We start from the raw sequence: 27,839 nt of genomic DNA on the forward strand, positions 1-27,839 counted from the left end.
AATAAACTGTGGAAAATTCTGAAAGAGATGGGAATACCAGACCACCTGACCTGCCTCCTAAGAAATCTGTACGCAGGTCAGGAAGCAACAGTTAAAACTGGACATGGAACAACAGACTGGTTCCAAATAGGAAAAGGAGTATGTCGAGGCTGTATATTGTCACCCTGCTTATTTAACTTATATGCAGAGTACATTATGAGAAATGCTGGACTGGATGAAGCACACGCTGGAATCAAGATTGCCAGGAGATATATCGATAACCTCAGATATGCAGATGATACCAGGCTTATGGCAGGAAGTGACGAAGAACTAAAGAGCCTCTTGATAAAAGTGAAAGAGGAGAGTGGAAAAGTTGGCTTAAGCTCAACATTCAGAAAACAAAGATCATGGCGTCTGGTTCCATCACTTCATGGCAAATAGATGGAGAAACAGTAGAAACAGTGTCAGACTATTTTGGGGGGCTCCAAAGTCACTGCAGATGGTGACTGCAGCTGTGAAATTAAAAGACGCTTATCCTTGGAAAAAAAGTTGTGACCAACCTAGACAGCATATTAAAAAGCAGAGATATTACTTTGCCAACAAAGGTCCGTCTAGTCAAGGTTATGATTTTTCCAGTAGTCATGCATGCATGTGAGAGTTGGGCTATAAAGAAAGCTGAGCACCGAGGAATTGATGCTTTTAAACTGTGGTGTTGGAGAACACTCTTGAGAGTCCCTTGGACTGCAAGGAGATCCAACCAGTCAATCCTAAAGGAAATCAACCCTGAATATTGATTTGAAGGACTCATACTGAAGCTGAAACTCCAGTACTTTGGCCACCTAATGCGAAGAGCTGACTCATTTGAAAAGACCCTGATGCTGGGAAAGATTGAAGGCGGGAGGAGAGGAGGACGAGAGAGGATGAGATGGTTGGATCGCATCACCATCCAACCAATGGACATGAGTTTGAGTAAGCTTCCGGAGTTGGTGATGGACAGGGAGGCCTGGCGTACTGCAGTACACGGGGTTACAAAGAGCTGGACACGACTGAGCAACTGAACTGAACTGAACTGAACTGATACCATAGGCATAGATACACATGTTCAGTTTTGCTTACTAAGATGGTTTCAAACTAAACATACAATTTAATAACTTGAAAAATAAAAGAGCCATTATTCTACCACTTTTATGTTGTATAATTAAAAGCAAATGGAAAGGAAAGTCCCCCAGCCCTCCATTGTCACCTAGAAGAGGCCATTGATGGCATTTGGGTGTTTTCTTCCTGACTTTACACTGATACATCTTCTTACTTAGGTAATACCAGCATATCTGTTTATACTTATGTCCTTTATAACTTATATTTTTAAAAAATAGGATCATCTTGTACATGATTGTTCTGCAACTTGCTGAATGAGTTGATCAATCTGTTTTTTTATTTTTATCAAGGATAACTTATTAAAAAGGAACCCCCACTTTCTCCCTCCTATTTCTCTCTCCCCAGAAGCACTCATTCAGTTCTTTTAGCTGTTATTCTGTTGTTTATCTCCATATCTTGAAATAATATGATTAAATCTCTATTTGTTTTTTCTTTTAATTGCTACCTGCATTGTTTTTCTTTCCCCTGAGGTTTTTTGTTTTGGTTTTTTTAGTATATTTGATCTCTCACTGTTGTATGTGAGGCTTTCTTCAAATGTCTTGTGACTTTTTGTCACTGGTCCTGTTTAAGACTGAAACATTAGAAGGCCGAGTGAAAGTGCCTCAGCTGAGATTGTTGAATGATAAGTTTTTCTCTAGGGCAGCAGGTAGCCACGGTGTCTCCGTTTTCAGATCTTTTCTCTGGACATTATTTTTCTAGAAAAAGGCTCTGGTCTCTTGACTGAGGGAGAGCAGCCTGGTTGCTGGTGTGAGGCTGTGTGGGGTGGGGCTGAAATCCTCGTGTGGCAAAGTGCAGACCTTCACTACAGTGCCCTGTCTTCAGGCTGGGCTCCTAACCCATGCCCTTACTGTGCCTTATATCAGCAGATCTGTTGGTATTGTGCCTGAGGCCTGAGTCTGGAAACTTGGTTTTGGATTTTGTAGATAGTAGGACAGTGGAAGTGAAGATGTGAGAGTTGGACTGTGAAGAAAGCTGAGCGCCAAAGAATTAATGCTTTTGAACTGTGGTGTTGGAGAGGACTCTTGAGAGTCCCTTGGACTGCAAGAAATCAAACCAATCAATCCTAAAAAAGTCAATCCTGAATATTCACTGGAAGGGTTGATGCTGAATCTCCAATACTTTGGCCACCTGATGTGAAGAGCTGAATCATTGGGAAAAAAAACCCCGATGCTGGGAAAGCCTGAAGGCAAGAGGAGAAGGGGATGACAGAGGATGAGATAGTTGGATGGCATCACCGACTCGACGGACGTGAGTTTGAGCAAGCTCTGGGAGTTGGTGATGAACAGGAAAGCCTGGCGTGCTGCAGTTGGACACAGCTGAGCAACTGAACTGACTGATGAGAACTGAAGAAAGAACCACGACCTGTGAGGATCTGAGAGGTCTACCTTGACCTTTCTGAGAACCTTCCCCCCCACCTCCGTCCCCTACAAATCCCTCAACATCCTGCTCCCTACCCCATCCTGCCTTCTGCGGTACTTGTCATTCAATTCCACAGCCCTTTCCAGAGTTGTGGCCCACATTATCTCACTGTGGGCCACTCACTGAGGGTGGGATTACTCCACTTGGCCAAGTTGTTTATTCCTGTGTGCTGACTTCCATCCCAAGCATATGAGGTTTTTCATTGAAGGCGTTAGTGTGCCATGATGGCCTTAGACATGCAGGAGATGCGGGGAGAAGGCCTCTGAGGAAGAACAGAAAGAGGGAGTCAGAGGAGGTGGGAAAGCTGGCAGGGGACAGCACAGTCTGACCCTTTGGCACAGAGAGGGTGTGAAGAAGGATTGGAAGCTGTCTGTTAGAGGAATCCAGTGTCTGATAGGAAAGGACCTCCTTCTCCATGCAGTTCCTGGGCAACAGCCGCTGTGGGACCTGTGGCCTTGTCGTGAGTGGAGGGGAGGGTTAGGGCCCCTCAGCGGGGTGTCTGTCAGTTGCACGCCCACAGTAGAGAGATGGACAGGCATTTTCATGGCTACCACTGTCCACCCTTGTCCTTGTCAGCTCTGCTTCTGTACACAGGTGAAGAGCAGCCCCCTCAGGCTCCTCATGAGCCTCCCTTCCTGAGGGGAAGAGACAGACCACAGTCCCTTTCACCAGGTGGTTGACCTCGGAGCCACAGCAGGTCCTCATTCTCTGCATTGTTCATTCCTGAAGTGTACAAGTCTGGTGGTCCAAAGTGGACCACGGGGTCCGTGGACCCATGCAGCAGTCATCTTCCCAGTCCTCAAGTATGTGATTGGAACTGATACACGTGACAGTTGATACTCCTGGCAGATTGACCCCTGCATTTGTTCTTTGGTCTGGAGTTAAGAGTCATCTTGATTGGAAGGCCAAGTAGAAACATGAAACTGCCGCCCTCAAGATAGTACATCAAAAATGTTGCTGAACTCTGGAGATGGGGGAGAGTGGAGGAGATTACTAGCACCATTAGAACCTAAAAATGTCAGGGGGTGGTCCCTCCTAGCTCAGTTTAATTCACTAGTCCAGCCCTTGAAGAAACTAGATGGATGCTAGAGAATGTCGACCCCCGAGACCGAGCTGACCAGGGGTCCTGATTTTAGCTGCTGTGCTGGACACGGTGTTGCCAGAGCAGATTAATAAGGCCTCAGCTGTGTCATACAGTCATTGATTTGGTATGCGTTCTCCCATACTGATTAGAAAAGAGGATCAGAAGCCTTGTGAGATGGACAGCAATCTTCTTTCACAGTTTTGCCCCAGGCCTGTGTCATAATATAGTTGGAAGAGGTCTGAACCAGTCTCCATTGATTAGCTAGCCTCCATGACCACTCCCTACCACCAGCTGGGGGAGGCATGATGTTGTTTTGCATCTTTGACTTTCATTGTCCACTTAGAACTTATGTCTAATACTTCTCTAAACGTCTAGTTAGGCTCCTGTCCCCAGACACAATCACCCGAGTAAGCGGTCGTAGGTGCATGTGAGGAAATCAAGTCAGTGGACAGTTGTTACACTTCTTCAGTCAGCGGGTCTGGATGGAGAACTGATGAGGAATGACAACACCCTCAGCCTCGACGCCTCTGCCCCCGCCCTTGTTTGGTTGCAGGTGTTTTGTATACCCTTGTTGGCTGCCCCAGGGCTGCCATCACCATCCTCTGTGCATCAAGCCCCCAAATTTAGGTGTCGTTTGTATTTTACTGTGTATTTCTTGTTTTCCTTGTCTGGGATGGTTTTCAGGATTTGGAGGGCGGAATTGTCTTTACTCTGCCATCTTCAAACTAGAAATCCACTTCATTAGTGGAAAGCTGCTTCTGGTTGTGTGTGGAGACTGGTGGGAGAGTGGCTGTGCATGTGGGGAACCCTCAGGAGCCCCGGGATCTCTCTAGGCACCTTCCATTGCCTCCCAACACGGCCACCTCTACCATTCCGGCCAGGACAGCAACCCACACCTTCCCACAGCTTGATTCCACAGGTTTGCATTTGACTATCATAGTTGTCCAGTAGATGGCAGTAAAGTCCATCTTTACTTGGATGGCAGTTGGTCCAACAAAATCAGTGCAAGGGGACACTCTTCTGACAGGTAGAGGTGGCTGGCATGGGCACGTTTTCTAACCACACAGCAGTTCATCAGGCTGGATGTCACTACTCTGATCATCCTTGTTCGTGTGGCTGTGTTAGTTCAAGGCCAGGCTGGATTTCAGCCACTGCTGGGTGGTCAAGTATGTTGTTAAGTCATGTGGCTAAGTCATGTCCAGCTCTTTGCAAGCCCGTGGGCTGTAGCACGCCAGGTTCCTCTGTCCTCCAGTATCTCCTCAAGTTTGCTCAAATTCATGTGCATTGGATCAGTGGTGCTATCTAACCATCTCTTCCTCTACCACCCCCTTCTCTTGGTTTCAGCCTTTCCCAGCATCAGGATCTTTTCCAGTGAGTCAGCTCTTTGCATCAGGTGTCCAAAGTATTGGAGTTTCACCTTCAAAATCAGTCCTTCCAGTGAATATTCAGAGTTGATTTCCATTAGGATTGACTGTCTCATCTCCTTGCAGTCTCACAGACTCGAAAGAGTCTCCTTCAGCACTACAACTCGAAAGCATCAATTCTTTGCAGCTCAGCCATCATTATAGTCCAACTCTGACATCCATACATGACTACTGGAAAAACAATAGCTTTGATTATATGGACCTTTGCTGGCAAAGTGATGTCTCTCCTTTTTAATATGCTGTCTAGGTTTGTTACAGCCTTCCTTTCAAGGAGTAAGCATCTAGTAATTCATGGCTGCAGTCACTGTCTGCAGTGATTTTGGAGCCCAAGGAAAGAAATTCTGTCACTGCTTCTACTTTATCCCCTTCTGTTTGCCATGAAATGATGGGACTGGACACCATAATCTTAGTTTTTTTATGTTCAGTTTCGAACAAGCTTTTTCACCCTCTTATTTCACCCTCATCTTTAGTTCCTCTTCACTTTCCCCATCAGAATGATATCATGTGCATATCTGAAGTTCTTGATATTTCTCCTGGCATTCTTGATTCCAGCTTGTGATTCTTCCAGCCTGGTATTTCCATGATGTACTCTGCATATAATAAGCAGGGTGACAGTATATATAGCCTTGTTGTACTCCTTAACAAATTTGGAACCAGTCAGTTGTTCCACGTAAGGTTCTGATTGTTGCTTCTTGGCCTACATACAGATTTCTCAGGAGACAGGTAAGGTATTCCCATCTCTTTGATAATTTTCCAGTTTGTTGTGATCCACACAGTCAAAGGTTTTAGCATAACCCATGAAGCAGAAGTAGGTTGTTTTTTTGGAACTCCCTTGCTTTCTCCGTGATCCATTGAATGTTGGCAATTTGATCTCTGGTTCCTCTGCCTCTTTGAAACCCAGGTTGTACATCTGGAAGTTCTCATTTCACATACTGCTAAGCCTAGCTGGAAGGATTTTGAGCATAACCTTGCTAGGATGTGAAATGTGTGTAATTGTATGGTAGTTGGAACATTTTTTGGCATTGCCTTTCTTGGGGATTGGAATGAAAACTGAACTTTTCCAGTCCTGTGGCCACTGCTGAGTTTTCCAAATTTGCTGCCATATTGAGTGCAGCCCTGTAACAGCATCATCTTTTAGGATTTTAAATAATTCAGCTGAAATTCCATCACCTCCACTAGCCTAGGTCCTAGTAATGCTTCCTAAGGCCCACTTGACTTCACACTCCAGGGTGTCTGGCTCTAGGTGAGTAACCACACCATCACGGTTATCCTGGTCATTAAGATGTTTTTTCTATAGTTCTTCTGTGTATTCTTGCCACCTCTTCTTAATCTCGTCTACTTCTGTTAGGTCCTTAATGGTAAGGACCTTCTGTCCTTTATCATGCCCATCCTTGCATGAGATGTTCTCTTGATATCTCCAGTTTTCTTGAAGAGATCTCTAGCCTTTCCGTTTATGTTGTTTTCCTCTATTTTTTTGCATTGCTCATTTAAAAAGGCCTTCTTATCTCTCCTTGCTATCCTTTGGAACTCTGCATTCAGTTGGGTCTATCTTTCCCTTTCTCCCTTTCCTGTATTCGCTTTTCTTCTTTCCTCAGTTATTTGTAAGGCATCCTCAGACAACAGCTTTGCCTTCTTGGATTTCTTTTTCTTTAGGATGCTTTTGGTCACTGTCTCCTGTACAATATTATGAACCTCCATCCATAGTTCTTCAGGCACTCTGTCTACCAGATCTAATCCCTTGAATCTATTCATCACCTTCACCATCTAATTATAAGGGATTTGATTTAGGTCATACCTGAATGGCCTAGTAGTTTTCTGTACTTCAGTTTAAGCCTGAATTTTCCAAAAAGGAGCTTGTGATCTTAGCCACAGTCAGCTCCAAGTCTTGTTTTTACTGATTGTATAGAGCTTCTCCATCTTTGGCTTCTAAGAACATAATCAAATTTTGATATTGACCATCTGGCAATGTCCATGTGTAGAGTGGTCTTTTGTGGGTTTTTGAAAAAGGGTGTTTGCTATGACCAGCACATTCTCTTGGCAAAACTCTGTTAGCCTTTGTCCTGCTTCATTTTGTACTCCGAGGCCAAACTTGCCTGTTATTATGGGTATCTCTTGACTTCCTACTTTTGCATTCCAATCCTCTGTGTTGAAAAGAACATCTTTTTTTGGTGTTAGTTCTAGAAGGTTTTATAGGTCTTCATAGAACCATTCAGCTTCACCTTCTTCAGCATTACTGGTTGGGCAATAGACTTGGATTACTGTGATCAAGATTGCTGGGAAAAATATCAAGAACCTCAGATACGCAGATGACACCACCCATAAGGGCAGAAAGTGAAGAACTAAAGAGCCTCTTCATGAAAGTGAAAGAGGAGCGTGAAAAAGTTGGCTTAAAGCTCAACATTCAGAAAACTAAGATCATGGCATCCGGTCCCATCACTTCATGGCAAATAGATGGGGAAACAGTGGAAACAATGGCTGACTTTATTGTTCTGGACTCCAAAATCACTTCAGATGGTGATTGCAGCCATGAAATTAAAAGACGCTTACTCTTTGGAAGGAAAGTTATGACCAAGCTAGACAGCATATTAAAAAGCAGAGACACTACTTTGCCAACAAAGGTCCATATAATCAAAACTATGGTTTTTCCAGTGGTCATGTATAGATGTGAGAGTTGGACTATAAAGAAAGCTGAGTGCCGAAGAATTGATGCTTTTGAACTGTGGTGTTGGAGAACACTCTTGAGAGTCCCTTGGACTGCAAGGAGATCCAACCAGTCCATCCTAAAGGAGATCAGTCCTGAGTGTTCATTGGAAGGACTGACGCTGAAGCTGAAACTCCAATACTTTGGCCACCTGATGGGGAGAGCTGACTCATTTGAAAAGACCCTGATGCTGGGAAAGATTTAGGGCAGGAGGAGAAGGGAATGACAGAGGATGAGATGGTTGGATGGCATCACCAACTCAATGGACATGGGTTTGGATGGACTCCAGGAGTTGGTGATAGACAGGGAGGCCTGGCGTGCTGCAGTTCATGGGTCGCAAAGATTTGGACATGACTGAGCAACTGAACTGATGTTGAGTGGGTTGCCTTGGCACCCATTCAGTCACTTTGAGACTACACCCAAGTACTACATTTTGGACTTTTTTGTTGATTGTGAGGGCTACTCCATTTCCTCTAAGGTATTCTCACCCACAGTAGTAGATAGAATGGTCATCTGAATTAAATTCACCTATTCATGTCTGACTTCCTACTTTTACATGCAAAAGTAGGAAATCAAGAGATACCTAGAGTAACAGGCAAATTGGGCCTTGGAGTACAAAATGAAGCAGATCAAAGGCTAACAGAGTTTTGCCAAGAGAACACACTGGCCACGGCAAACACCCTCTTCCAACAACAAAGAGAAGACTCTACACATGGACATCACCAGATGGTCAGTACCGAAATCAGATTGATTATATTCTTTGCAGCCGAAGATGGAAAAGCTCTATACAGTCAGCAAAAACAAGATTGGGAGCTGACTGTGGCTCAGATCATGAATTCCTTGTTGCCAAATTCAGACTGAAATTGAAAAAAGTGGAGAAAACCACTAGACCATTCAGATATAACCTAAATCAAATCCCTTATGACTGTTCAGAGGAAGTGAAAAATAGATTTAAGGGACTAGATCTGATAGACAGAGTGCCTGGTGAACTATGAATGGAGGTTCGTGACATTGTACAGGAGGCAGTGATCAAGATCACCCCCAAGAGAAAGGCAAAATGGCTGTCTGAGGAGGCCTTACAAATAACTGAGAAAAGAAGAGAAGCTAAAGGCAAAGGAGAAAAGGGAAGATATACCCATTTTAATGCAGAGTTCCAAAGAATAGCAAGGAGAGATAAGAAAGCTTCCTCAGTGATCAATGCAAAGAAATAAAGGAAAACAATAAAATGGGAAAGACTAGAGATCTTTTCAAGAAAATTAGAGATACCAAGGGAACATTTCATGCAAAGATGGGCACAATAAAGGACAGAAATGGTATGGACCTAACAGAAGCAGAAGATATTAAAAAGAAGTAGCAACAATACACTAAAGAACTATACAAAAAACGTCTTCATGACCCAGATAATCACAATGGTGTGATCACTCACCTAGAGCCAGACATCCTGGTATGCGAAGTCAAGTGGGCCTTAGGAAGCGTCACTACAAACAAAGCCAGTGGAGGTGATGGAATTCCAGTTGAGCTATTTCAAATCCTGAAAGATGATGCTGTGAAGGTGCTGCACTCAATATGGTAGCAAGTTTTGAAAACTCAGCAGTGGCCACAGGGCTGGAAGAGGTCTGTTTTCGCTCCATTCCCAAAGAAAATCAATTCCAAAGAATGCTCAAACTACCACACAATTGCACTCATCTCACACACTAGCAAAGTAATGCTGAAAATTCTCTAAGCCAGACTTGAACAGCATGTGAACTATGAACTTCCAAATGTTCAAACTGGATTTAGAAAAGGCAGAGGAACCAGAAATTGCCAACATCCATTGGATCATAGAAAAAGCAAGAGATTTCCAGAAAAGCATCTACTTCTGCTTTATTGACTACGCCAAAGCCTTTGACTGTGTGGATCACAACAAACTGTGGAAAATTCTTCAAGAGATGAGACTACCAGACCACCTGACCTGCCTCCTGAGAAATCTTTATGCAAGTCAAGAAGCAGTAGTTAGAACTGGACATGGAACAACAGACTGGTTCTAAATTGGGAAAGGAGTATGTCATGGCTGTATATTGTCACCCTGCTTGTTTAACTTATATTCAGAGTACATCATAAGAAACACTGGGCTGGATGAAGCACAAGCTGGAATCAAGATTGCTGGGAGAAATATCAATAACCCCAGATATGCAGATGACACCAGGCTTATGGCAGAAAAAGAAGAAAAACTAAAGAGCTTCTTGATGAAAGTAAAAGAGGAGAGTGAAAAAGTTAGCTTAAAGCTCAACGTTCAGAAAACAAAGATCATGGCATCCGGTCCCATCACTTCATGGAAAATAGATGAAGAAACAATGGAAACAGTGACAGACTTTATTTTCTTGGGCTCCAAAATCACTGCAGATGGTGATTGCAGCCATGAAATTAAAAGACACTTGCTCCTTGGAAGGAAAGTTATGACCTACCTAGACAGCATATTAAAAAGCAAAGACATTACTTTGCCAACAAAGGTCCACATAATCAAAACTATGGTTTTTCCAGTAGTCATGTATGGATGTGAGTGTTGGACCATAAAGAAAGCTGAATGCCAAAGAATTGATGCTTTTGAACTGTGGTGCTGGAGAAGACTCTTGAGAGTCCCTTGGACTGCAAGGAGATCCAACCATTCAATCCTAAAGGAAATCAGTCCTGAATATTCATTGGAAGGACCTATACTGAAGCTGAAGCTCCAGTACTTTAGCCACCTGATGCAAAGAACTGACTCATTAGAGAAGACCCTGATGCTGGGAAAGATTGAAGACAGGAGGTGAAGGGGACAACAGAGGATGAGATGGTTGGATGACGTCACTGATGCTATGGACATGAGTTTGAGTAAGCTCCGAGAGTTGGTGATGGACAGGGAAGCCTGGCATGCTACCGTCCATGGGGTCGCAAAGAGTGGGACGCGACTGTGCAACTGAACTGAACTGATTCCTGTCTGTTTTAGTTCACTGATTCCTAAGATGTCAGTGTTCACTCTTGCCATCTCCGGCTTGACCATCTCCAATTTATCTTGATTCATGGATCTAACTTTCCAGCTTCCTATACAGTATTGTTCTTTACATCATCAGACATTACTTTCACCACCGGGCATATTCACAACTGAGTGTCATTTCCACTTTGGCCTAGCCACTTCATTCTTAATTGCCCTTTGCTCTTCCTGATAGCGTACTGGACACCTTCTGATCTGGGGGCTCATCTTCCGGTGTCATAGGTTTTTGCTTTTTTATACAGTCCATGGTGTATAAAAAGGAGAATCTCCTTGGAAAGAGGAGCCTGGCAGTCTACAGTCCATGGGGTTGCAAAGAGTTGAACATGCCTGAGCGACTAAGCACAATTAATTTATATTCTGAAATACCTGTTCTTCCCATATTCTTTGGTTCTGAAAAAGGAGCCTAGGAACAAATTGGTTTGTTTTACCTTAGCTGCATTACTGCCTCCTCACAGGAGAAGGTCGCTGGTTTGAGTGTGGTGCCTATTCTTCCCATGCTTTGTTTTATACGGCCTTGCAGCTGTGGGTAGGGTCGGCCATTCTCCCGTCAGCACTTCATGTTGGGACATGCATGGAGGAAGCACTCTGGGGCAGCCAGGGACCAGTGCATCTGCATGGGCTTGGTAGGAGTTTTCATTTTGTTTTCAAGCAATGCATAGTTATGTTATAGTTTACTGAATTCTGAATGTTTAGAAAGCAAGCCCTTAGCAGTAATGAAACTTAGTTTTGACTGATGTAAATTTAAATGTTTTTCTACTTATCCCAGTAACATTTGGCAGCTGTCACTCAAGGCACACCTATGCCCATTGGTGACGCATCAACTGGAAAGTTTCAGCCAGGTGCTGGTCCTAAAACATCATTTACTGTGTGATGTGACTTGGCAGTTTGACATTGTAGCTACACATTAGAAAGCACTTGTGAAAATAATAGATATGGATTGTTTAGAAGTCATAGTTTCTAGGGTGAGTTTTCAGGCGAAGTTCCAGGCAATAATCAAATTCTTGTGACTTGAGGAAGGGTAGGATGTAGGGGATCACCATATAGAAAGGCCCTAGAGTAACGAGGGAAAAAGCCGCAGAAGTTGTGATGAGTTGCGTTGAGAGTGTGGTAGAGTATGGTGTGTACATTGACCTGGCAAACATTTTCTGAGAATCTGCTGTGCCAGACTCCATGCTGGGAGCGCAGAGAGACCTTGAGGCCTCCTCTCACAGAGCCCTGCCTGGTAGGGGTGAAGAAGGGACTTTAAGAGTAGTGTGTGTGCCAGGGAACGGTGGGTCCCAGGGGATGGGAAGTTGGTGTTGGTAATCATGGGATTCTTCTTCCAAAGAAAGAAGAAGCCTTTGGGACATTCCAGGGTCTGAGAATTCTAACCCTATGCTGTCCAGTGTCATAGCCTCTAGCCACATGAAGCTATTAAGTACTCAGAATGTGGCTATAATTATAAATAAATACTGGATTTCAAAGACAGTACCAAAAAATGTAAAATATCTCAATAATGTTTATATGTTGGTTACATTTTAGAAATGAATACTATGGAAATACACTGTATTGAATTAAAGAAAATATTAAAGTTAAATCTTACCTTTTCTAGTCACTTTTTTAAGGTGGCTGTCAGAAAATGTAAATCACACATGGGGCTTGAATTATATTTCCGTTGGATAGCAGGGAAGAGCCAGAATGTTGGGAACTGAAGGATGACCCAGGCGTGGAAGGAGGGCCGAGTGGATGTTGTAGAGACTCTCAAAAGGATTTAAGCAAAGTAGTGTCATGCAGGTTTCCACACAGCAGAGAAGGGCAACCGTCTGGTCTCTCTAGACTGATTTGTATTGGTTTCAATTTGAGAGTTAGGTTTTCCAACATGATTCTAAAATCCCAGTATTCAATTCTAAACTTTCTTCCTTCTCCCAGCACTCTCACATACTTAAGTGGTCACTGACCTCACAAATCCTTACCAACGTGAGATTGTTTACTTAGCATGCTTTGGTTCGCTGTATTAATTTAAACCTTTTCTGTCCTAGGATCTGAAGCCTAGTAACATTGTAGTAAAGTCAGACTGCACCCTTAAGATCCTTGACTTTGGCCTGGCTCGCACGGCGTGCACCAACTTTATGATGACCCCCTATGTGGTGACGCGGTATTACCGGGCACCCGAAGTCATCCTGGGCATGGGCTACAAAGAGAACGGTGAGTACAGACAGAACTGGAAGAGGCTGCGATGTTTAAAATTAGTGCTATTAGTCATCACTAGTTTTTTTCTCTTTCCTGTGAACTGTATGAAATATAACACGGAGACTGTGTTAAGCGTAGATCATCACAGTTCACAGACAAGAAATAATTTTATATTTCCATTGGTTAAAATTATTCATTTTTGAAATGAATATTTTGGACATTTATCAAAGTATAATATGCTTGCAAAAAAATATGCAAATCCCAAGTGTGCCGCTCAGTGGAAGCACACCCACGTAACCAGCAGCATAACGGAGGCCTCCCCGGAACCCTTCTGGGTCTCAACCCCCAAGGGAAGCCGTTATCCTGATTTCCAGCACCATAGATTGATTTTTCATATTTTTGAACTAGATATAAATGGAACAATACAACATGTGCTTTTTGTGTGTAAAATTGGTGTTTGTTTGTTTGTTTAACAGCAAAACTTATTCTAGCAATATCAGAGCTCTTTGAAACTTAGCTTTTGAAAAATTTGTCAAAAAGAACTAAATCACACTTACTTATAAAAAAAAAAAAAAGAGTCTGAAAGTTTGCCTAAGTCATCTGAAATGAGTTGAGCTTCAAGTTTATTCAGATGTTTTAGAACTTGTGCTCCTCCTATTCAGAGAGACACAAGTCTGTGGCCTTCCAGTCCTCTATGGACATGAGACAAAATTCTGTCCCCTGTTAGCGTCTCTCAGCCCACCTCCACCGGCAGGGGCACTGAAGAGCTCTCTGTCTGGGCTTCTGAGGCCTTGATTCATCTGGGCCCCGCAGAGGAGGGGAACAGCCAGAAGGTGAGGCGCCTCTGGCCCTCTCCGGAACCCAGACAAGCCTGGCCCTGTGGGGCCCCACTGACTTGACAGTTTAGAAACGGATCACTCCGAGGCATGGTGTTCATACTTTACACAAGTCCTACTAACAAGCTGGGTCTGTCTTTGTTTGGGAGGGGATTTGAGAAAAGACATGCGTGGGGGCGGTCTCTGGCTGGTTTTAATCACCTGGTATTTGGTAGTGGACATCTGGTCTGTCGGGTGCATCATGGCAGAAATGGTCCTCCATAAAGTCCTGTTCCCAGGAAGAGACTGTATCCTTCACAGGGAGATACCTGGTGCTGACCACAAGGCCGGGAGCCGGGGTGGGCTCGTGCCTGGAAGCAGCTTTCTGGGGACAGGCACTCCTTATTTCTGGGACTTTGTCTTTGAAGCTGTAAAGTGTTGGACTCTTTGGCACTGAAAGCCCAGATTGCTGCAAACTGAAAGCCAAAATAGAGGTCAGCAATCTTTCATACTGTCTAAAACAGTTCACCCTTAACTGGCCGTTTATTTTCCATATTTATATATTTAGTGCACTGTTAGAAACCTTTTCCTCACCTTTGTTTTGTTCATGGCACTTCATAATTTTGTCATTTCACTTTATTTTCAGTTGATATCTGGTCAGTGGGTTGCATCATGGGAGAGCTGGTGAAAGGTTGTGTGATATTCCAAGGCACTGATCGTATCCTTCCCGGGGACCTTCCCGGCCATGTTTTCCATAAATACCAAAGGCAGCAGGAGCTCAAAAGGAAAATGTCGTAATTCTAGACTGTATTCTAAGGAGGTCTTGATTATATTTGTTAAATTAGCGTCACAGATCAAATGGTTCAATTTTATGTTTTCTTTTTTACTTGACTAACGATTTTATTGAGATGTAGAATTAAACCAATTTACATTCTTAATTTTGTTAAAAATAGCTTATAAGAAATGCATTTACTCTTTGACAAATGTATTCTGGTGTTTAAATGAAAATACTGTTTAGTTAATTAATTTAACCATCTAGGGAGTTGTCTAAATTTAATAGGCCAATATTCTTGTGTAATTTGTTTAATATACTATTTCATCAGTTACCAGGATGCAATAGAATATTTTCCTCCAAAGTAAGAACTGAAGCGTGCTACATAAGACCTAAAGGGAAAAGATTAAAGTGAAAAGTTTGTGAGGAACAGTATTTGCTAAATTTTTTTGTTTGTTACTCTTCTGACATTTCGTAGAAAATTTTAGAAGATCCACTTAGATGGTTATTTGTGACTTCCCTACTGGGGAAGTCTAAATAAATATAAAATGCAAAAGGTTAACTTATACTGTGGTCAGCAAATCATATTAATGATATGTAGCATAAGGAAGAATAGATATATAATAGTTTCAATAGCCTTCTTTTCTCATATTCCTCATGTTCTTCCATCTTCAGTATTTTTTATTCTAACTTAGTTCTTCACATATACCCTTTTTCATTTGTGTTCTCACCACCTAAAATTTTCGTTAGTCTTTTGATTTTATTTTTTCGTTATGAAAGCTTAAAGTAGTCTCTGCTGGCAGATTGATGGTTATCTTTAAGAGAAATTAAGTTGTGTAGTCAATGTTTTGTATATATTTTATTAATTTTCATTTTTATGATTTTATGAGGGTGATTTTCTTGTAATATAAATCTTCACAACACAAACTTGAAATGAAAAAATTTTATCCCTATCATTTTATTTACCTTCCTTAATAGTTTTCACATCATAGATTTTATGTGAAGTTAAACATAGCATTTTATTTTGTTCTAATACATTTTCTAGCAATTTTTCATAGCCTTACCTTAGATTCAGTTGTTTCAAACTATAAATAGGAGATATTTAATTTGAAAATAAACTCAATATAAAAAGGAAAAATTGATGTATTCTAAAGATACATTTATTTATTATGCCACAGTACGAGGCTTGTAGGGTCTTGGTTCCCCAATCAGGGATTGAAACCACGCCCTCAGCAGTGAAAGTACTGAGTCCTAATCACTGGGCTGTCAGGGAATTCCCTAACGATACATAATTAGAAGTATCAACTTAACATTCACTTTGTCTCAATTTTTAATTTATTTTGCATCTTTCCTTTCTTTAACTACTTAACTGTGTTCTTCAGATAGTACAGATGTGAAAAGTGTGGGGACTTTTTGGTGCATTATTAAATAATTTAAAGTTCTTAATTTACATATTAACATCTTATAATATCAGTAATAATAATTTTATGTATAAGGTCACCTAATGTCATCCTTAGAACACACACAGAGATTACCATCATTTTCCAAAGACAATTTTGCTCTTTTTTTCAAACATGAGATAGAAAAAGATTCTGGAAACCAGACTGCAGTTGTCAGAGATTTGTTTTAGGTCCATAATCGAAGGTAGAAAAGAACTCCTTGTGGCTGATAAGAAAGAGAAAGCTTCTGCCAGGTACCTTTCAGGAAGTACAGGACACTGGAGGCCCAGAAGCAGATTACTGAGGGAGCACATGAACACTGTCAAAAAGGTGAGGACTGAGAACTGAGGGGCGGTCACCTGCAACTTTGATGGGCACAGTTTTCATGAAATGATGGCTGAAAAGAATGGTTAAGAGAAAATGACAGGGTGGGAATTAAAGATATAGACAACTCTGTATTGCTGCAAATGGGAATGGTAGCTAAGCTACGGAAGTTCAAAGGAAAGTGACTGTTCAAAGGAAATTGACTGTTGTTTTAAGATGAGAGGGAAAAAAATTATGTTTGATTGGTGATGGAATGCACCAGTGGAGAGCAAACTGGTGATGGTATACCAGTAAGAAGAAAGACATTACAGGAGACAAGAGGGCCTCCTCCTTTGTTCTTTGAAGAACATATGTTTGTTCCTGAGGTTCTTTCACAGTGATATCACAGTGATATCATTTTATTTTTCGAAGACATGCCTCAATCAATCACTTTTTAAAGATTCTATTTATTTATTTGATTCCTCTGGTTTGTGTTCTCTTATATAATATTTATGGTTTTAGAATCACTGTCCACATTCATCTTGCCGGTTATCTCAAGCTTCCAGGAAAAGAGACAAAGCTGGCATTGTCTACATTTTACAAATAGGAAGATGAGACCCAAGGGGACTGACTGCCTGACACCTAGTGAGTGACTAACACACAATGGAGTCTGAAACCTAGATCATGTACTTTGAAAGGAAATAAAACACACTTATTTATATTGCAATGATGGCCAGAGTCAGTGCCAAGTAAAACTTAATGACCTCTCAAAGCTGGCGCTGCTCAATGTTGTAAGCCCAGCTACAGTGGGAGATGACATGATGAGGGCTCAGAAAGTACCCCGGCTCCCGCCCCCTCCCTTGTGCACGGCATCCTGCCGAGCCCGCAGGGTGGCTCCCAGCTGTAAATTGAGCAGTCAGTTAGGTCTCTCTATTTTAGGGAGCTTTATATCTAACATAGCTTTATTACAAGAAGTGGAAGCGAAGTGAAAGTCACTTGAAAGACACTCAGTCTTGTCCAACTCTTTGCGACCCCATGGACTGTACAGTTCTTGGAATTCTCCAGGCCAGAATACTGGAGTGGGTAGCCTTTCCCTTTCTCCAGAGAATCTTCCCAACCCAGGGATCGAACCCAGGTCTCCCGCATTGCAGGCAGATTCTTTACCAGCTGAGCCACACGGGAAGCCCAAGAATACCAGAGTGGGTAGCCTATCCCTTCTCCAGGGGATCATCCTGACCCAGGAAGCGAACCAGGGTCTCCTGCATTGCAGGCGGATTCTTCACCAACTGAGCTATCAGGGAAGCCCATTATTATGAGAACTGATTTCCATTTGCCTACATAATTATTACCTACTTTCATGTTTAAGCCTTTCAGTCATAGGTATTCTTCAGCTTCAAGATAACTTTATTTTGATCTAGAATAGGAAGCCATAAAGACTTCATTGTGTTGATTTAATAAACTGTGACCAGAGTTTACATGGTGCAGAGTTTGTTTTTTTTAAATAGTCTTAATTAGAAACCCAAACCTTATTTGAATATTATTTTGGAATGCTTCTGCTGACCCAGTGAGCTGGCCTGATTAATTATTCATTGATAAGTATAATTTAAGTTTTTCTTTGAATGATGCAACTTTATGTAATATGAATATAAGGCATTTCAGTTGTATTTTCCTCAAGAGACTCCTTAGATATTGATCAGTGGAATAAAGTTATTGAGCAGCTAGGAACACCATCTGCAGATTTCATGAAGAAACTTCAGCCAACTGTGAGGAATTATGTAGAAAACAGACCAAAGTATCCTGGAATCAAATTTGAAGAACTCTTTCCAGATTGGATATTCCCATCAGAATCTGAACGAGACAAAATTAAAAGTAAGATATCCTTTTTTCTTATACTTGTTTTCATTATCTGGTGAAGCTTTTTTTATGTTTGCATTCTAAAATCTGTGAAAACTGAAAGATGAAATAGTTGAAAACCCTCAAAGTCATTTATAGGCTAGAATGAAGGCATTTCAGAAAGAAAGCTTAAAGACCTAGAAGTTTTGTCCTCAATAAAGGGGACAAAACTGAAGCCTGTGGTCACAATATTTACATAGTCTGAAAGATTCTTATATTAGTTACAGCAAATGGAATTCAAACTGTTATCAGGTGTAAAGAATACTTGAATAAAGGTTCTCACCCATTTGAAGAGTCAGAAATTTTAAAAGGCCTTCTCCCCTTATCCTGTGCCCATCACTAAAATGTATTTTAAGGGAAAATAATAGATGTGATTTTCTCTACATCAAGACAAACTGTGCCTCATTCAGAAGAGTTCCATCTCTCCTTTGCCTACATATGTGAACTTTATTTGGTTTCGTATTTATTTGGCTGTCCCGGGTCTTAGCTGTGGTGTGTGGGGTCTTGGGTTGTGGCATGCAAGCTCTTAGGTGCAGCATGTGGGCTCTAGTTCCCTGACCAGGGATTGAACCTGGTCCCCCTGCACTGGGAGTGCAATGTCTCAGCATCTGGACCACCAGAGAGGTCCCACCTGTGAATTTTAATCGCTGAAACCTAGGTGAGCCTTGTATTTAACCAAATTATTGAGCTTGTTGAATTTTTTTCTAACTACTAATCTCTAGATTTTTTTAAAAAGTGTACATTGTATACAGGTAGGCAAAGCAGAGGGCTTCCCTGGTGGCTCAGTAAAGAATCCGCCTGCAGTGCAAGAGACCTGGGTTCGATCCCTGGATTGGAAAGATCCCCTGGAGAAGGGAATGGCTACCCACTCCAGTGTTCTTGCCTGAAAAATCCCAAGGACAGAGGAGCCTGGGGGGCTACAGTCCATGGGGTTGCAGAGCCGGACACGACTGAGCGACCAAGCACAGCACAGGCAAAGCAGAGATATCTGTGAAATGTCTGTATGAGGCAAATGTGAAATCTTTGTGCGGCTCAGTCTGTTCAGTTTCACTTTGATGTGGCATCAGAAGAAAAGGCCTGCCCGTGCTTCATGCCTGCGCTCTCGGCAGCGCCCCCCTCAGCTTAGCCCCTGTGCCCTCGCTGTCCGCGGTTTGTCAGCTTCATGCCCTGTCCTTCCCCCCACCACACTCGGGCCAAAAGCACCTTTGAAAGCCTGGTTTGTAGTGGAAATGGCTGCCTGATTTCCTCTTACAGAAAGAGACTGATAATCCTGAATCTGTCACCAGTTTCCCAGAGTTAGTATATTTTTGTTCTGTCTGTGCTGTCACATTTAGTTCTTTATTGTGTGATTCTCAGGTTAAAATTGTTACTTTATTAATCTAATATTTGTTTTTACCCTAGCAAGTCAAGCCAGAGACTTATTATCAAAAATGTTAGTCATAGATCCCGACAAGCGAATCTCTGTAGATGAAGCTTTGCGTCATCCTTATATCACTGTTTGGTATGACCCTGCTGAAGCAGAAGCGGTAAGCATCTATTTTGAAAAGAGTTGTGTGTAAAGGCAGGGCGTACATTTCGCTGGATCTTCTGTCTGCCAGTCTGAAGTGGCTACACAAAGATTTAAGGTTAAAAGGACTCCTGATTACTTTGAGGCCGTAGCAGGGATCCAGCCCCTTTTAGGACCCGTTACTGGGGCTGAACCCTGAGTACCTCAGGAGTAAACATGCTTATGCTGTGGTGATAGAATTGTCATTTATGTCCATGCTGACGTGTGATCATAGGATCACCTTTTTTAGGCATCCGTTTGTGTACCTGGTACTGTGCCTGGGTTTTGCTTTTATTATCTTGTTTAGGTATCCAGTCAAGCTAAGAAACTTGCTGAAAATGACAGGTCTGTTCGTCCTTTCCCAGAGGTACCTATTAGAGAAGTTCCACTTCTGAGTGTGGTGCTCATGTGCATTTTTCTGTAGCATCCCTGGTATGAATGGTCTTTAGTTGAAAGTTAAATAATTACATAGTGTCATGCTCATTATTGGGCTTCCCTGATAGCTCAGTTGGTAAAGAATCTGCCTGCAATGCAGGAGACCCTGGTTCAATTCCTGAGTCGGGAAAATCCGCTGGAGAAGGGATAGGCTACCCACTCCAGTATTCTTGGGCTTCCCTTGTGGCTCAGCTGGTAAAGAATATGCCTGCAATACAGAATACCTGGGTTCGATCCCTGGGTTGGGAAGATCCCCTGGAGAAGGGAAGGCTACCCACTCCAGTATCCTGGCCTGGAGAATTCCAGGGACTATATAGTCCATGGGGTCACAAAGAGTTGGGCATGACTGAGTGACTTTCACGTTCACATACTTATTTTTAGGTTTTGTCCTATGTATTTAACCACCATTTTATTCATTGTTTTATATGAAAATAATTTGATTTACAAACATGATTTTAAGTAAATTTTTGAAACAGTCCACTTAAGATTTGGGGACTGAATTTGGGAGTTCTAACAGGAAGAAATATAAACTTGAGATATATTTTGCAGCTTCTGTATTTCCTAGCACAGTACCTTGTCCAGAATGGATCTCTAGGAAGCAACCTGTGATTGCTAATTTTATAATTACATTTGGGCAGATGTCCTTAGAGTGTAATTATTAGCAGGACTATAATAGGTCTATTTTTTGGTTAATTTTTCCGTAATTATTTTGATTTTGAAACCAATGTAAATATCATACTTACAAAGAAATCTTTAAGCTACATATTGAATGAAACTGCATCAACATTATAAATATTTTATTTTATTATTTTTTATAAATATTTTAGAAGTCTTACAAGTGATTAATTTTCTTCAGGCCCCATTATTTTTTCAACTATTAACTTTACCTGTAAAATTTAATTTTTAGCCACCACCTCAAATTTATGATGCCCAGTTGGAAGAGAGAGAACATGCAATTGAAGAATGGAAAGGTAAAGATGGAATTTATTTTGATTGTTACACATTTTTTGAAATGGGGCAACTTAACACTTTTTGACAGTAGCCTGTCTAAGGGAGGGGTGGAGACCCTTCACCCCTTACCCTCTCTCTTCCCACTTCCCAGCAGAAAAAGAACTTGAAGATAGCAAAATTAGAGAGGAACATGTATGAATTGCATATTTGCTTCAGAAGACAAAAGCAAAGGTTTTTCACACATCTCACATTATCAAATCTTGACTTGTAAACTAAATTCAGTAAGTGTATTACGCTTAACTTGATAACATGTTGGAAACTATTGAGTAACCCCCGTTCACAGGCCCCTGTAAAGCAGATATGAGAGACCCTGCTGGGGTCATGTGAACTTCTGCTATATTTGTAAGCCTTGTAGTTATATACACGTTTTAAAATAAGAGTTTGGGGGAAATTGCAGATCAAAAATATGCAAATGGTTATTATTACCACTCTAACCAGACAACCCACAAGAAACTAAACCAGTAATAAAGAGGTTAAACTAAAAATATTTCATTAAAAAGCAGAATCAGTAATAGTTGAGAACTGTGGTCAGCGCAAGTCAAACGTGGTGGCGTGTCCTGCCCAAGAGCCCCTCCGTGGGAGCAGGGATGCCGGTGACCTGCCGCACGCACACCCACAGGCCTCACTCGGTGCCTGCAATGAGCTAGTTTTATTTCATGAATACCAAACTTTTAGGCAGCTGCTGATATCTTACTTAACAGGCAGTTGTTCTGACACATGAAAATTGAGGAAAACTGAGATTGAAACCAAGAAAAAACTTAGGTAACTAGACCAATTTCTGGCCAATCTGGAGGAGTTACATTTGGAGAACCACAATGTTGGAGGAAAAACTGTGCAAAAAGATGTGAGAATATCCAGTAGTTAAACTGTTCTGTAGAGTCACTTTGCTAGTACTTTTCCTTCTTTTCCCTACTCCCCATGTCTCTCTTCCACTCTCTCCCTACCCTCAACTTGGTAAAACCCACTAGTGGATCCAGAACTACCCTACTTTTATGGCCTTCTTAATTGGCTGGTTGAAAAGATATAATTGGCTTGAAAAGATACAAGGAATCAAATTATATTTTGGTCTAGGTAAACTATTAGTTGTCCGTCTATCACATTTAAAAATAGCACATCACAGTGCCCTTGGAGTGGTTCTGGTTTATTTGGAAGCAGGGTTTAGAGATGCAGAGAAACTGATGAAGCATTCTAACTTGCATTTCTATTTGAAGAGCTAATTTACAAAGAAGTAATGGATTGGGAAGAAAGAAGCAAGAATGGTGTTGTAAAAGATCAACCTTCAGGTTAGTGATTGCTTTAATAGTTTGATTGCATAATACTTTTCTTTCTCTAATTTTTTAAGTGCCAGCTTGACCAGCATTGGATTTGAAAACTCTTTGTGTGAAATAGTTTTCTCTTTTTGGTCTGCTCTGATTGTGGCAGCTAACATTTTACTGATGCCAGGCAGTGAACTAACTGTATTGTGAACATTCTTGGTTCATCCTTGTAACAGCTACTGTCATTTTCATTTATAGATAGGGGAATTGAATTCAAAGTTTTTTTTGTTTTTTTTTTTTTAATTCAAAGTTTTTTCAACGTGCATGACCTTCTTTATACTGCCCCCAACCAATTAAAAAAGAAAATTAATATGAGTCTAGATAAAGTGGAATTTGGTTTTCTTTTGAGAAAATTGTTCATATAATTCTCCCATCTTTCTGCTTGATCTTCTTAGTGGTAGACGTCTGACGTTTTAACAATTAGGAAGCTGTATGATTATTAGAGGCATAATATATATGGTATTAACTTTTAATACCATCTCTAAGGTTCTGAAAGTTAACGTGAAATCGCTCAGTCGTGTCTGACTCTTTGCGACCCCATGGACTGTAGCCTACCAAGTTCCTCTGTCCATGGGATTTTCCAGGCAAGAGTACTGGAGTGGGTTGCCATTTCCTTCTCCACTCTAAGGTTCTACCTCAAACAAAATTCTTTACTTACATTTATTTCACATTTGTATTCACTCCACTCCCACTGGAAAGCACATGCACACCACACACACATGTAAATACATACGGGGCTGTTTCTTATTCTTAAATTTTATATTCAGCATGACATGTGTCAAGTGTCTGGAGATTATATAACTTCAATACAAATTTAGGTGCTTATAGTTAACTAAGCACAAATTTAAGACTGACCTCTGAGACCCTGGATGTTTTGTTTTTGTTCAAACCAGGCTAAAATATAGATAGTAGGAAATAGGTTAGTTTCATTTGCCTTAAAATGTCAGTTTTGGGGATTTAGAAGGCAAAAATTAAATGAACAAGAGTCCACTAAATTTTGTTCCTATTTTTTTCTTGTTTGTATCATTCCTTCTTTTAGAAGGTTTTTTTTTGCAAAAGAATTCTTCAAAGGTTGATGTTTTTTCCCTTGGATTAAGTGTTTATGATTATAACTGAAGTGTCTGATGGCACTTGAATCCTATTTGGACTTGAGCCTTTTGTGATACTGATAGTTTTAGGATAAATTCAACAGTTTTCTTTTAATATCTTTTTAAAACCAGAAGGCATTTTTAAAGTAGTTAACATGACTATACATGTGTGTGGTATTTAGCCACCAGGAAGAAAGAGAATATTGCAGTGAAAGACAGAGGACTATTTGGGACTTTGAGCCTAAAGAAAGACTCCACAAAAAGTTCAAAATGTACAGTCAGCTAACTTCTTGTTTATACTAATAGTGTAGGAAACTGCAAAAGGACAGAGCTGAGGAGTGGCCTGATGTCTCACTGCCGGGATCCGCAGCAGTGTCGTGCCTCAGGTTTTATTATGTCTGGTTTTCTCAGCACAGATGCAGCAGTAAGCAGCAACGCCACTCCTTCTCAGTCCTCATCCATCAATGACATTTCATCCATGTCCACGGAGCAGACGCTGGCCTCGGACACAGACAGCAGTCTGGATGCCTCGGCAGGACCCCTGGAAGGCTGTCGATGATAAGTTAGAAATAGCAAGCTTGTCATCAGTGAAGGAACTCTCACTTCCATGGGCGTGAAATGCTTGGGAGTTGATGGAACCAAACAGAAAAACTCCATGTTCTGCATGTAAGAAACATGATGCCTTGCCCCTACTCAGTTGTACTAGGCTTGCCTTGCTTAGATTATAAAATGAAGCAGATTATGTCTAAAGAAAAAAAAGTACAAACCACACATCTAGAAATTTTGTTCAAGGTCATTTCAGGTGAGCAATTAGAATATATGAATTTTTTTTTTTAAGTTGTGAGGTAATAGTGATCATTTCCCATCTTCAGTAACTGTTGGGATTTATATGCATGACACAAATGCTTGCTTGGATTTGCCCTCTAGCACTTTGGAAATCAGTATTTATAAAGCCAAATAATCTTCCAGGTAGTGCTGCTTCTAGAATTGTCTCTTAACCCTCTTAAGTAATTTTGTGTTTGTCCAGAAAAAAATAGATTTATATGTATTAATTGGCCACCATCATATTATAATATCTTACCTTCTTTTAGGGTATGAATTAACTTTCTTTCATATTTCAGAAGGAATATAATTAAATCTATCTAATTAAAAAAATGTAACTTTAATTTGTCATGTTTTAGGCTGAGAATTATCACTGCTAAGACCAGGATACTTTGTTTTCTCTAAATTGTGTTAGTCTGGATGACTGTACATTCAGTTTTACTGCATGATAGCATTTTAAGTTTTGTTTTATGCTGCTTAAAACATATATATGTTTAAAATCCTATCTATGCCATCTCTTTTTCCTTGGTCTTCTGGACTTACTAATTTGAAGTGCTACCTAGAACTTCATCTTCTTTATTAGCCACCTAACACCCATGTCAATCATATGATGGCAAATAGATTCTTGACCCCATCACCTGCTGTTAGAGTAGAATTTTACGAAGTGATCACTAAAGATGATGGCAGTCACTTGCTGAGTGCTTGTTTTGCTTGCGCCTGGACTGGGTCCTATCTTACCTCCTCTAGGGTAAGATACATGATTTCACAAGGCAAAGTTTCCCTCTTCCAACACAGCATTCTTCCTCGACTTTCTTTCACAAAAGAAAGCACCCAAATCCCCTTTGGTCTGTTTTTGGAAGCAGGCTGACTCAGAATGCCTGTTTGTGGTCGTCCTCCAGTTTGTGGAGTCATTTCCTTTTCCTGAGGGGAGGCCTTCTGAGGGATAGGGAGGAACTGTCCTAAAGGGTAATTATTAACTGTTAAATATTTCCTGATTTTAAGCTGCTCACCTGAAATTGATACTTTCAGACTAATATGGAAATTATTCAAGATTCAGTAAAATCCTGAGTATTGAAGTGTCATTGCAGAGATGGAGTTATGATGGTCACACACGGCTACCTGTGCTCGTGATGCTTCCCCTGAGCTTATTCATATCTTTTGTTCAGTTATTTTGGAAGCTATTGGGTCAACATTGTCACATTCTATAGAATGTGTTCTGAGGAGGAGCTTTGTTAAGAAAGTTTATTATAAATATTATCTAAAATATATGATTCTCTCTATACCATTTGTATCTTATTGGTCTTATCACTGGAAACTGGAACCCTTGATGAACAAAATTAATATTGAAGTAATAAATAGTTTTCTATTGTGATGTTTAGACATGTTCAGCTGTAAGATGGAATACTAACTTGGATTGGGGCAGAAACACCTGTTACATAGCTGAGGATTATTTGGCTTCAGAGGCCTGATGGTATAGTGAAGAAAGTTATCGCTGTACATATATAAACATCTTAAAATGACCTAATACACATTCCTTAAAAAACTTGACTAAATCTATCTTTGAAAAGAAAAGGAAAGGGGAGAGTTTTAAAAATACATTATCTGTCCTCAGCTTATGTACATGCAGCAGAGGAACGGGAGGGCACATGGAAGTCCCACTGGGTGACTCTACATTCAGCCAGGTGGCGTTTATAAATGGAGCTAGGTGCCATACCGAGTGACTTTCTGCTCACTGATTCCTCCTTTGTTCACCGATGAAGTCCATGATGGTATGGACGGGTTTCCTGCCAAGACCACCTTCCATCAGCAAGTGATGAGTGCACCCCGGCAGGCCACGGTGCTGCAGACCGCAGAGCTCCTCAGAAGTACCTCACCCTAGTTCAGGGTCCTCCCTCCTGAGCTGGGACGTACTAGGGACCTGGTGCAATGCAGATGGTTCCACACTGCTCTCCATGGATAAATTCTGGTGTTGGATAAAGAACTGAAAAATGTGCTCAATTTTTCATCTTTTCTATTTTATTTTTGTAATTTATATTGTACACAACCCTGGAAGTAACTATTTTGGACACATATTTTTATAAACCAGGTAATTTATTATTAGCCTGGAATTTGGACTAGGTTCATTTTGTTTGTTGACTTAGTTTTTTGTTAAAAAGGAAATGACTGCCTCCCCTGTCAGGTCTTGATTTCAAATGCAGGCTCCAGAGAGCAGACAGTCTGTCAGAGTAGGAGAGCATTCTAGAAACATCCTGCTCAGCGTTGATCAGCTGTGGAGACAGGAGACAGAATCAAGGCTCTGTGCTTGCCTGTGCACCATGGCGCTCAGAGCCGCATCCTAAAGGAGAAAATGCTTGGTAGGCCCCTGCTGACACCCAGAGTCCAAAGTTGAAACACTGAATGGGAGACTGTTTTAATCCAGATTTGATGCTGTGTAAAGTCATGGTAATGATATATGATGATGAGTTCATATGGTTGATTTCTAATGTAACTCCTCTGGTGTTTCATACTGGTAGTAAACACAGGTGTGACCTTTCAGATTGCATATCTCAAAAGTAACATTGCCTAATGTTTTATAATAAAATATATTACGTGTGTTTTGATTGGTGAAAATAATACAAATACATTTTAAAAGAGAAGTATATAACATGTCCAATTTTTGTGTGTTTTTAAATGACATGTGACTGTGTATTTCTTTTTTTTTTTTTTTGCTTGTAAAAATATATATGATATATTTCTATTTTTAAATCTACGCCAGAAAAATGACTGTGCCATCTCCACTCACTCCATCAGGGGCCTTCCCCATGGGTCTGTGTGGCTTGTACCAATGCAGGCCAGGGGACAGAGGGAAAAGGGAGAACAACGGTGGCCAAAACCTAAGTGTTGCTTTTGGATGGATCCTGAACAAGAAAGAGCAGAGAGTGAAGGGGCCCGGGGCCATGCACACCTTCCACCACACTGTCCCCCTGTGGCGCTGGCTTTCCAGGGGCTTTCACTAGGAAGCAGTTAAGCCCCCCACCCCCTCCTTTTTTCTCTTCACTCCTTTGGTGTCAAGGATTTGTGGAAAAGAAACAGAATATTCTTTATATCCATTTCTAATTTCTAAATTTTCATGGGATATTGAAACATACAGCGAGTGGCCCAAAGGCTGCTGCAAAGTTGAGGGGGGATAAAATCTGAAGATTACAAGATAAAAAATGAATCCCTCCCCCAAGTGAAAAAAACAAAGGAACTGGTCTTCCAGTTCCATGATGTTCATGATGTTCCAGCTATCATGTTCATGATAGCTACCAAACGGGAGACATTAATATGTCATGAACCAAAGAAAGTGGGTCATCTGACCTCTACAGTGGGGCGTGTTCAGGCCATTTCAATCACCCTACAAGAAGCCAAGGAGATCCCGGGAAATCCAGCTCCTTATACTGATGCCAGTCAGTAGACCTGGGCAAGTGAGACAAGAG

General features: G+C 41.2%; 1 protein-coding gene across 5 annotated transcripts in view; it reads left to right on the plus strand.

Moving 5' to 3' along the window:
- The window catches only part of MAPK9 (mitogen-activated protein kinase 9), a 65,661-nt gene extending 38,644 nt beyond the window's left edge, over positions 1-27,017 (plus strand). For 3 of the 5 annotated variants that reach the window (XM_043910669.1, XM_043910673.1, XM_043910672.1), the window contains exons 6-12: positions 12,791-12,956; positions 14,403-14,474; positions 17,957-18,139; positions 19,565-19,689; positions 21,052-21,115; positions 22,367-22,438; positions 23,976-27,017. In XM_043910669.1, coding sequence (XP_043766604.1) covers positions 12,791-12,956; positions 14,403-14,474; positions 17,957-18,139; positions 19,565-19,689; positions 21,052-21,115; positions 22,367-22,438; positions 23,976-24,118 — 825 coding nt within the window. In that variant the 3' untranslated portion in view covers positions 24,119-27,017. Of the gene's footprint in view, positions 1-12,790; positions 12,957-14,402; positions 14,475-17,956; positions 18,140-19,564; positions 19,690-21,051; positions 21,116-22,366; positions 22,439-23,970 lie in introns of all 5 variants that reach the window. The other 2 variants (XM_043910670.1, XM_043910671.1) reach the window with 2 other exon arrangements.
- Positions 27,018-27,839: the final 822 nt, after the last annotated feature.

The sequence above is a fragment of the Cervus elaphus genome, chromosome 9 (assembly GCF_910594005.1).
Source record: "Cervus elaphus chromosome 9, mCerEla1.1, whole genome shotgun sequence".
Classification (NCBI taxonomy): Eukaryota; Metazoa; Chordata; class Mammalia; order Artiodactyla; family Cervidae; genus Cervus; species Cervus elaphus.